Here is a 10,901-nt window from a genome sequence, read left to right on the forward strand (position 1 = left end):
TTTCCCTACCATTGGTAGCAGGTGCTGCTTTGAACCTTCTAAGTGCCTCAGAGCGGTAGCCTCCTTCCCCCAGGCCCCTAAAACTGCAGATCCAAGAGAGAAAGGATGAAAAACTGCCGTTTCACACCCCGCTCCCCCAATACTGAATCAGTTCTTGATTGGTCAGGATTCCTGATGCTGGTTGTTAAATATTTGAATGTCGGCCCCGGCTGTAATGTTGTGGTGAGGAGCATCAGCCTTACAGCCAGAAAGGCCTAGATTCCCACCTGCTAGCTCCGTGACCTTGGGAAAGTGGCTTCATCTCTTTGAGCCTCAGTTTCCTCCTCTGGAAATAGGGTCAAAAGCCCTCCTTCTCTCTGTGTTGGGATGAATCTAGAATAAAGCAGAGGTCTCAAACTCGAGCATGCATCAGAATCACTTGGTAGGCAGGCTTGTTAAAACATTGCTGGGCCCCATCCAGAGGTGCTGATTCAATAGTTGTGGGGTTGGGGGCAGGCAAGATCTGCATTTCTAACCAGTTCCCAGGTGCTGCTGATGCTCCTGGTTCTGGGACCATCTGGGACCGTACTTCGAGGACTGCGTGAACTAGAAGATGCATGAGAAAGCGTGCCCAGCCAAGACTGGGGGTGCAACCTAGGTCTGTAAAAGGGCAAAGAAATTGCCAGTTGCCCTGTGTGCTATGTGGATGTCTCCCTCCTCCACGGCTCAGGGCCAGCACAGACTGAGTGGCCACCGAATGTTTAACCTAGGATTTTCAAAGGTTAGGGCTTCCCCGTCGCCATTGTGAATGAGATCAGATTCAGACCTTTAGGGGCTGCGATCACTGAGAATATGGTGCCCTTCCCCATATGTCATCCAAAGTAAAACAACACCAAACCCTGAAATGACTATATAAGGAAGTCCAACAAAGATCTGATTTTTCCCATGCTGGCTACTTTAAGGATTTTTTTTTTTTTTTCCAAATATCAAAAACAATCTTTGTGGTGAGGAGGAATGAATAAGTGGAGCACAGAGGATTTTTAGGGCTGTGAAACTAATCCGTATGATAGCATGATGGTGGATACATGTCACTATGCATTTGTCCAAACCCATAAAATGAACAGCTCCAAGAGTGAACGGTAAACTACGGACTTTGGGTAATAATGATGTGTCAATGAAATTTCATCAGTTGTAACAAATGTCCCACTCTGGTAGGGGATATTGATAATGGCGGGGCTGTGCATGTGTGTGGGGGGGCAGGTAGTATATGGGACATCTCTGTACTCTCCTTTTAACTTTGCTGTGAACCTAAAACCTCTCTAACAAAAATCCTAATAAACAAATAAACAAACAATCTTTTAAACGTGTATTTTGGAGCCGCACCTGCTTTGCTGGGACTCCCAAGCATGACCTTACCTGCCAGTGGGCAATATGATACCAAAGGAACTGGTCCCAGGCTGAACCTCTTTCCCCTTTAATTCACACGCCTCTCCGTCCACAGCCCCATCCCTTTCTTTGCACACAAACCTCTCTCCTTAAAGGAAACTCTCCTTGATTGTTCTCTGCCCCTTCCAGCCAACTGAATCTCTAATTTGCCCTCTTTTATCCTCTCCCCCATTTTTTTCCTATAGAGCCCAGCCAAATACCCACCCCTGTTAGTCCTTGGGCTTACCCCCTCCAACCGGACTTCTGGGCCACGCTATTCCCCCAGGCTGCTTCCCTCACTGACTTCCTTCTTGCCAGATCCAGTGACCTGATATTAGCACGGGATTCCGAGTCAGAAGGCCTGGGCAGGAGCTCTGTCACTCACCAGCTGTGTGACAGTGAGCAAACTGAAGCACTTCTCTGGGCCTTGGGCAAGTCACCTTGAAAATGGTTTACAGTCTCTGCCTGTCATGAATGCCAAGGAGTTCTGAAAGCTCAGATTCAAATACAATGTTAAGATCTGTCTTTTGTGCAAATCAGATGTGATATAAGATACATGACAGCGCTGGATAAACTTACTCCCCCACTCCTTCACTGACTATGAGAATGATCACAGACTAAGGTGGCTCGGGGCACATGCAGAATGCGGTAGAGAGAACAGAGTGCTGGTGTCAGGTCTGGATTGAGTCCCCAGTCTGCCCTTTCTAGCTGTGTGGACCTGGGTACCTCCCTAAGCCTCACAGATTCCTCACCAGTAAAAGGGGCTTATGAATCTGGATTTGTAAAGTGAACTGGGATCATGAGGCCTGATTTGTAAAGATGAGAGCACTGGAGTAACAGAATCATCATAGCTAAATCTGTTTCTGTGTACCTACGATATGCTAAAAACTTGCACTGTATAATCTCATTTAATGCCCCACGACCCTCTGAGTGAGGACGGTTCTCTCCCCATTTTACAGCTGAGGAAATGGAGGCATAAAGAGGCAAAGTGATTTGCCTAAGGTCACACAGTCAGAAGGCATAGGAGCTGGAAACTGAATCCAAGAGGTCTGATTCCAAAGTCTATGTTCTATGGCTTCCTGTTGAAGGAGCTCGAGACAGATAAGTGGGAGGCACGACAGTATTATTAATAGGGCCTCTGAGAGTCGGCCTGGGAATTGCCACCACCCTGGGGCTAGGGATGGCAGGTGTGTTTGTGGGTAGGAGTGTGTGTACCTGAGTGATATTCTCCCCTAGGGCAATGTCTTGCAATATACACACCTTTCTGCTTCATCCTAGACACAAGCGTCTTCTCCACATCCTGCCAGGGCCTCTCAGGCCTGACTACCCCTCCTCTCTCTGACAGGTTGGGGAGAAACAGGCTTGGAGTTCCCCCATCCTAAATAGGAGGAGAGATTCCTCATCTCGTGAGGCTGACCCTGGTTTGGGGGCCTGGAGTTACTAATTGCAGTCTGTAGGGCTGTGTCATCTAGCTGGTGACTCAGGGCTTCAGGATCAGCCCCTTCCCCAGCCTGAAGAGGCCTCTAACTGGGCGAGGAGCTTGGAGTCCAAGCTATGACCTGGGTCAGGGTTAGAGAGTGCCCACCTGGGGGTGTATCCTGCTCCCAGCCTCCTCTCCCAGGGCCTTGGCTAAACTCTGTTGTGGTATTGGAAGGAGGGGCAGGGGAAGTGGGGAAGGGGATGTGGTAACCAGAACCACTTCCTGCCATTGCTGTTGAAAGCCAAGCTTTCCTCAAGTTCCCCTTGATGGGGGTTGGGGAGCCAGGGGCTAAAGGAGGAAGCTGGGAGGGAGTGAGCGTTCTTGCTTAGATTGACTCCAGGAATCAACCTTTGGAGTTCTTGTTGAGGTGTCCTCTCCCGCTCCCCAGTTGGTAAAAAACAGCCAGCTGGCCCAGAGGCAAACGTAATTAGAGTAGCCCCAAGCACTTACTACCATGTGCCAGGTACTTTATATCTGTTAACTCACTGAGGTAAGCACTATTATTACCCCATCTTACAGATGGGGAAACTGAGACACTGACAGATTCTGTCAACTGCTCAGATCACACAGCAGGTCCATGCCATAGCTGAGATTCGAACTTAAGCAGCTTGGCTCCAGAGTGTCGGCTCTTAGCTACCAGTCCTTATCGCCCCCCACACTTGATCCCTGGCTCGCTTTGTGACCTAAGAGAGGCAAGTTCTTCACTCTGGGCCTCAGTTTCCTCATCTGCACGATGGGGATAATCGGAGTAGATAAGTACACCTCCATCTTGTGATGTCTGTCTCTCTGGTAATGAATTACTCGATCAGTTTCTCCCCTACTGGACTGTCAGTGCCATGAGCACAGGGACGAAGGCTATCTTGGCCACTATTATATTCCCAATTCTTAGCATAATGCCTGGCCTGTAAAAATTCAACCAATATTTGCAGAATAAATGGTCTTTAAAGATTTGAAGATGGTCATCGATAGTTTGAATATATGATGAAAGTTTTGGATGCCTGACAGAAGAATCAACATATATCAGTGGTTCTCAACTGGGGGTGACTTTGCCCCTCCCACTCATCCAGAGGACATTTGGCAATGTTTGGCAACATTTCTGGTTGTCACAACTGGCAGGGGGAGGTGCTACTGGCATCTAGAGAGTGGAGGCTGGGGATACTACTAAACATCTTACAATGTACAGGATGACCCCCAACAAAGAATTACCAGCTCCCAATGTTGACATTGCTAAATTTGAGAAATGTGACATATATACATAGACATGACATATTTTGTACAATTGATGGCAAGTTGGGGGTGGTTCATAGATTCTGCTAGCACCTATGTCTGCCTCCAGATGAAGACCCCCTGGATTAGAAGGTCTCTCTGTTTCCATCTCTAAAATCATACAGGCTCTGAGCCCACACTCTCAAGTCTGGAATATAGTCCCCTTGGGTCCCTTATCCAGGCTGCTAATTCCCCAAAGTCCCAAAACCTCCTCTCTGATTTTCGGTGGGTGCAAGGGGTCAGGGGAGAAAGGTCCAGGTTTTAAGTCTCCCCTCCCCCACCCCATGCCCCCACTCCTCTCCAACCCTTGGTTATCTCAGTTGCCTGTAAATTGACATAAATATGAAAAACTTCAGAACTGAGGAGCCCCGGGCTTGCATCCTGGTTCTGTGTATTAACTCACTGGGTGATCACAGGCAAGTTCCTTCACTGTTCTGAGCCTCAGTTTCCTTCTTTGAAAATGGGAGGGGTACTGATTAAACCTGCCTCACAGATGGTGGTTGAGATGAGATGCTTATAGGAAACTTATCACCATACTCCACAGTAAATCTCAAAAAATGCATTATTATTATGGCTTAGAGGTGAAGTGTCTTGCCCAAGGTCATATAGCTGGGGAATGGCAGAACTGGGACTGAAAACCAGAATTGCATGACTCCAAAGCAAATGCTCCTTAATTAGTGAACTCTAGAGCTTCCATTTCCTATCAGAGAAGCAAATGGTCTCTATCGCACAGACTCAGTTATTAGATAAGTATATAAAGTCCCTGGCACATGGTAAGTCCTTTAAGTACAGTTTGTTGAATTTTTATTGTTGTTCTTCCCAAATAATGCTTCTAAAAAGGCAAATGTAGATCCTGGCCCACACTGGCTGGCTGAGAAGGAAGGGAGGGAGGCTGCTGGTTATTGATGTAAGTGGTGGTAACTGATGCTGGAGCTTTTGTGGGTGGACCAGGGCAGGAGAACCAAAGGGCTCCTGGGGATTATCCCCTTCCCCCTATTTTGCAGTTGAAGACTCCAAAGCCCATGGAGGGGCAAGCATTTACTCTAGGTCACACAGCAGGTTAGAGCCCAAGACCCCAGTCTCCTGACCGCAAGTCGGAATCATGGTCCTGGCAATCACGGTCGTCTGTCGAGGACTTGCAACTACACTATATTACGCATTCTACGGGTTTGATTTTATTTTATCTTCACATCAACTTAGGGACAAAGGGCCCTTTTTTTACGGGAGAGGAAACAAATTCAGAGTGGTGAGGACATTTGCTTGAGGCACTGAAGGAAGAGAGTAAAGGCATGTCTGCCTGCTTCCAGGTGCCAGACTCCCCCTCACTAACCTGAAGGAGTCAGCCTGCGAAGACAGGGGCTTGCCCCAGTGGAATTCCCCAATCCCTGCCCAGCTGAGCCCACTCCTTCCAGGCCAGGTGGAGCAGGGAGAGGAAGCTGAGTCAAGAGAGGCTTCCAGGGACAAGAAAAGGAGAAGGGAGTGTGAGGAGTGGCCCACAGAGGGGTCTAACCAGGAAGCGGGATTACTGGGTTCAGACAGAGGCCTCAGAGAATTTTCCATCCCCTTCCCTTAGCCTGACCACTTGGGGCCTTCAGACGGAGAGCTCAAGGAGTCCTCCAGCCTCGTTTTCCTTCTTCTCTTTCATACAGTTCTCCCAAGCTCTGCAGTTTGCAAAACCCAACCTTCCCCTATGGGTCTGTGGTTTCCTGTGGTCTCTGTGGGTCTGGGGTCCTCCCTGACTCAGCAATGGGGACTGCAAGCAGCGGGGAGAGGAGGAGGAGGAGGTGGTGTAAGTCTTTTCTCTGCCTTCTCATGCCGGAGCTGCTCTCGCTCTCTCTCTCTCTCTCTCTCTCTCTCTCTCTCTCTCTCTCTCTCTCTCTCTCTCTCTCTCTCTCTCTCTCTCTCTCTCTCTCTCTCTCTCTCTCTCTCTCTCTCTCTCTCTCTCTCTCTCTCTCTCTCTCTCTCTCTCTCTCTCTCTCTCACACACACACACACACACACACCATCCCCTGAGTCAGCTCCTGCTTGGCCTGGTGGGGAGGGGCGGGGTCACTGATTCAGTTAATAGCGCCTCCTTAAAGCCCCCACCAGGGAAGCTGCAGCCAGACACTGCTACCTTCACCATGAGCCCCCAGCTGTCCCTGGTCTTGGCGCTCCTGGTGCTGGGCTGCTGCTCTGCTGCCCCCAGACGGCGCCAGCCCACTTTTGTGGTCTTCCCAGGAGACCTGAGAAGCAATCGCACTGACATACAGCTGGCAGAGGTAGGCAAACATCCCACTGCCAACTTTGACGCTGACTGCCGGTTGAATCCCTGGGAGGTCATGGGGGCTCAGAGGAGATACTTTGGGGCATACTGCGGGTGATGGGCATGTCTAGAGAACAGAAGTGTCCAGGATCAGGCACCAGGGAGGGGGGACAGAGTCCTGTGGAGGCTCTGGGCCGTGATGGCTAGAAATGGGTTAATAAGAGTTTCCTAGATGGGCAATGGGAAATGGTGTGGGAAAGCATTGGAGGGTTCTGGAGTGGGCATGGGCTATGGGTGAACAGGGGGAAACCCTAGGGAGCCTTGAGGTAGGCGTGGCCAGGGGCAACTAGGGATGCCAAGAAGCTGAGGATGGCTACAGGGAGGGGAGATGCCTGGGTGGGCACAAGCCCTGGTGTCCAAGGCACCAAATCCTGCATACAATGCCTTGTTGCTAGTCCCTGAACGTCCAGAGGGTTGAGGTCCTGGCCCAGTAGAGAAAGGGAGACAAGTCTCTGGGATGTCTCTGCCCCTCCATCCACAGGAGTATCTGTACCGTTATGGCTACACTAAAGTGGCCGAGCTTAGCGACAACAAGCAGTCCCTGGGTCGGGCGCTGCGAGTCCTCCAAAGGCGCCTGAACCTGCCGGTCACTGGTGAGCTGGACAGCGCCACCCTGGAGGCTATGCGCGCCCCGCGCTGCGGCGTGCCAGACCTGGGCAAATTCCAGACCTTCGAGGGCGACCTCAAGTGGCACCACCAAAACATCACGTACTGGTGCGCGGCGGGGTACCGCGGGGGCGGGCGTGGTGGGGGGTGCGGGCATAGGCGCCCGCGCGCGGGCTGTGGCTAAACTCCTACTGTCTTAGACCCGTCCCTGCGTTTCACTAACGATGCAGCCTGGGGCATTCTCCGTCTCTCCTTTGGGGAAATGGGCCTCGCAGTCTGAGTCCTCCTGCCAGGGCCACTGTGAGTGTCCGAAGAGAGAAATGCGTCTGGCAGTGCTTTATTGATGAGAACGCGGAGCACAGGGAGCGTTGTATACGCTGAAGTTGCTGAAACAGGGGTGTTGCTGCTGCTCCGGCTCCCCCCCACCCCTCACTTCTGGACTCTGTCCCCCTGTTGTTTTTTTCCCCTACAGGATCCAAAACTACTCGGAAGACTTGCCACGCGACGTGATCGACGACGCCTTTGCCCGCGCTTTCGCGGCCTGGAGCGCCGTGACGCCGCTCACCTTCACTCGCGTGTACGGCCTGGAAGCCGACATCGTCATCCAGTTCGGAGTTAGGGGTGAGAACGCGAGAAGGGAAAAGCCAAGCGGGTCTGGGACGGGGACAGGGGAGACAAGACTACGGAGAGAGTGGAGGGGGCACTGCACCCGGCTTTCTCTTGCCTGTCCCAGCGCACCCGGCCTCCGCTCGCCCTTGTGGCGCCCTCTCCTGCGCGACACGGTCCAGAGCAGGGACGCAAGGCTTGGACAGCGGCCCGCGGGCGGAATTTCCGCCGGCTCTCGGTCCAGCGCCCTGGGCAGCACACAGTCTGCACACCCGTACTCAGCTAGCTCGCCTCTTCCCACCTGCTTTTTCAGAGCACGGAGATGGGTATCCCTTCGATGGGAAGGACGGACTCCTGGCGCACGCCTTTCCTCCTGGCCCGGGCATTCAGGGAGACGCCCACTTCGACGACGAAGAGTTATGGTCTCTGGGCAAGGGCGTCGGTGAGATCCTGAGCTGCCGCGGCCCCTATTCCCTTCTCTTCTCACGCCCATTACCAGTTCCCCTGACCCGGTCCGCCTCCTCTTGCAGTGGTATCGACCCGTTTTGGAAACGCAGATGGAGCCCCCTGTCACTTCCCCTTCACCTTCGAGGGCCGCTCCTACTCCGCCTGCACCACGGACGGCCGCTCGGACGACATGCCCTGGTGCAGCACCACTGCCAACTTTGACACTGACCGCCGGTTCGGCTTCTGCCCCAGCGAGAGTGAGTGCGGGGTCGTGGCGAGGGGGGATTTTAATCCCAGCTCTGCCACTAGTGCTGTGTGGCCTGCAAGTCACCCTCCTCTTCTCTGGGCCTAGTTTCCTCAACTATGAAAGGAGGAGAGGAGGGATGGAGTACAGGGGTCAATAAACTTGGGGTAATGTGTGGGTCTCCCCAGGACTCTACACCCAGCACGGCAATGCAGACGGCAAGCCCTGTGTATTTCCATTCACCTTCGAGGGCCGCTCCTACTCTGCCTGCACCACCGACGGTCGCTCAGATGGCTACCGCTGGTGTGCCACCACTGCCAACTACGATCAGGACAAGCTCTTTGGCTTCTGCCCAACCCGAGGTATCTTTCCCCTGCCTACCAGATTCAGCATTGGGCCCCGAAGCGGGAATCTTCCACCCATCAGTTTGGCTCTCCACTCGTCGTTGGTCCTCAGGACCGCCGTGACTCTGCCCCTCCTCACCACAGACCTTCCCTCTGACTTCCAATTGCGGCAGCTCCATCCTTGTGGCTTGGCCTTTAGCCGAGTCTGCTGCCTCTCCCTAGGTCTCGCGGCCGGTGGGCCCGCCCACCAGCTTAGCCTGGGCTCAGCTGCGTCCCACATCGCCCCCTAGGCTTTAAAAATGGTACCAAGAATCTCTAGCTCCTTGTTTGGCCCGCCCCTGGCTCCTTATTGGACCCACCCACCGGGTTCACCCAAAGCCTTGGGTCTCTCCAGCTGACTCGACGGTGACCGGGGGCAACTCGGCGGGGGAGCTGTGCGTCTTCCCCTTCGTCTTCCTGGGCAAGGAGTACTCGACTTGTACCAGAGAGGGCCGCAACGATGGGCGCCTCTGGTGTGCCACCACCTCGAACTTCGACAGCGACAAGAAGTGGGGCTTCTGTCCGGATCAAGGTGGACAGGGTTCTGAGGTTCTGGGACTGGGGGTAGTGGGAGGTGGGAGCGGGCAGACGGCTGGAGCTGGGAGCTCAGCACAGGGCTTAGGTCTCAGACTCTCTTTTTCCTCCAGGATACAGCCTGTTCCTTGTGGCTGCCCACGAGTTTGGCCATGCTCTGGGCTTAGATCACTCAACCATTCCAGAGGCGCTTATGTTCCCCATGTACAGCTACACCGAGAAGCCCCCCCTGCATGAAGACGACGTGAAGGGCATCCAGAGTCTGTATGGTGAGGTTTGGGGGCAGAGATGGAGGGAAAGAAAGAGAATGGGGAGCGGTGGGGGGAAGTTGGGACCTCAACATCTATTGACGGGGTGGGGGGGTTGGAGTTGAGGTGGGGAGGGTGGGAAACCCTGGTTCAGTGGGTCTAACTGCCGCCCAGTTAGTGCCTGGAGATGGTGATTAAGAGCCCAGACTCTAGAGTGAGACAGACGAGTTTAAAAGCCAGTCCAGCCACTTCCTGGCTAGCTGACTTTGGAGATGTTACTTCACGGCGCCATTTCCTGACCTGTAAAGTGAGGCTAGTAATCATGCCTGCCTCATGAGGTTGTTAGGAGGGTTAAGTGAGTTAGAATAATGCCTGGCATATAGTAAGCACCGTATAAGTGTTCGAGACTTTTATTGTTATCATCCCTTATCATTAATATTATTTCCTCATTTAGAAAATGCAGATATTAAAGAATCTACTTTGTAGATCTTTTTTAAAAAGTCACATGAGCTGATGTGAGTTTATAAAGCTTTTAGCACTAAGTTTGGCACTCAGTTTGAGTGCTCGAGAAACAATTCTCTCTCACCTGTGGGAGTGGGTGTTAGAGGAGTGGGGTGGGGTGTTCCTGTCTGTCTTATGTTTATAGGGCCCAGCATGGCTTAACTCAGCTCAGGAATTGGATAAATATGGCTTGGATGCAAGGTAAGTATAGGAAAGGACATGGCCTTCTTGTGATTGGGGAAAGGCAGGCTCTACCATCTAAAGTGGGGAGAGTGAGTGCCAGGGGAGAAAACTGATAGGCTTTGGGGAGTAGATATTTCATGGGCACAGAAGTATGCAGGACGAGGGATGTCTCATCTGGTGTCTCTTTTTTAGGTCCTGGCCCTAAACCTGAACCGCAGCCTCCAACCACCACACCTGAAACGCAGCCCACCGCTCCCCCAACGGTCTGCACCACTGGGCCCCCCACTGCCCGCCCCTCAGAGAGCCCTACCACTGGCCCTACGGGCCCTCCTTCAACTAGCCCCACGAGTCTCCCCACTGCTGGCTCTACAGCGTCTTTAAATCCAGAGGAAGATGTCTGCAACGTGAACATCTTCGACGCCATAGCAGAGATTGGGAATCACCTGCTTTTCTTCAAGGATGGGTGAGGGGCAGGGGTGTGTGTGTGTGTGTGTGTGTGTGTGTTAGGAAAATTAGTCAGTGCTATGTTAAAGTTTTTCCACATTTTATCTGTTTGATTTCAAGCTTCAGGTCTTCTCAGAGCTTTTTATACGTTAATGTGCATGATGAATTTCCAGGAGGAGAGTATAGGGTGAGGGTTTCTCAAACTACTCTGACTGAGGGACTCTATGTAATAAAGCATATCTATGGGAGG

The 10,901-nt window shown here is 52.4% G+C and overlaps 1 protein-coding gene across 1 annotated transcript in view; it reads left to right on the forward strand.

Moving 5' to 3' along the window:
- Positions 1 to 6,257: 6,257 nt before the first annotated feature.
- Positions 6,258 to 10,901, forward strand: part of MMP9 (matrix metallopeptidase 9) — a 7,246-nt gene continuing 2,602 nt past the window's right edge. Inside the window, exons 1-9 of the mRNA XM_006921880.3 lie at positions 6,258 to 6,411; positions 6,937 to 7,169; positions 7,534 to 7,682; positions 7,981 to 8,109; positions 8,198 to 8,371; positions 8,547 to 8,720; positions 9,097 to 9,273; positions 9,389 to 9,544; positions 10,400 to 10,670. Coding sequence (XP_006921942.1) covers positions 6,274 to 6,411; positions 6,937 to 7,169; positions 7,534 to 7,682; positions 7,981 to 8,109; positions 8,198 to 8,371; positions 8,547 to 8,720; positions 9,097 to 9,273; positions 9,389 to 9,544; positions 10,400 to 10,670 — 1,601 coding nt within the window. The 5' untranslated portion in view covers positions 6,258 to 6,273. The remainder of the gene's footprint in view (positions 6,412 to 6,936; positions 7,170 to 7,533; positions 7,683 to 7,980; positions 8,110 to 8,197; positions 8,372 to 8,546; positions 8,721 to 9,096; positions 9,274 to 9,388; positions 9,545 to 10,399; positions 10,671 to 10,901) is intronic.

This window comes from Pteropus alecto, unplaced genomic scaffold (assembly GCF_000325575.1).
Source record: "Pteropus alecto unplaced genomic scaffold, ASM32557v1 scaffold45, whole genome shotgun sequence".
Classification (NCBI taxonomy): Eukaryota; Metazoa; Chordata; class Mammalia; order Chiroptera; family Pteropodidae; genus Pteropus; species Pteropus alecto.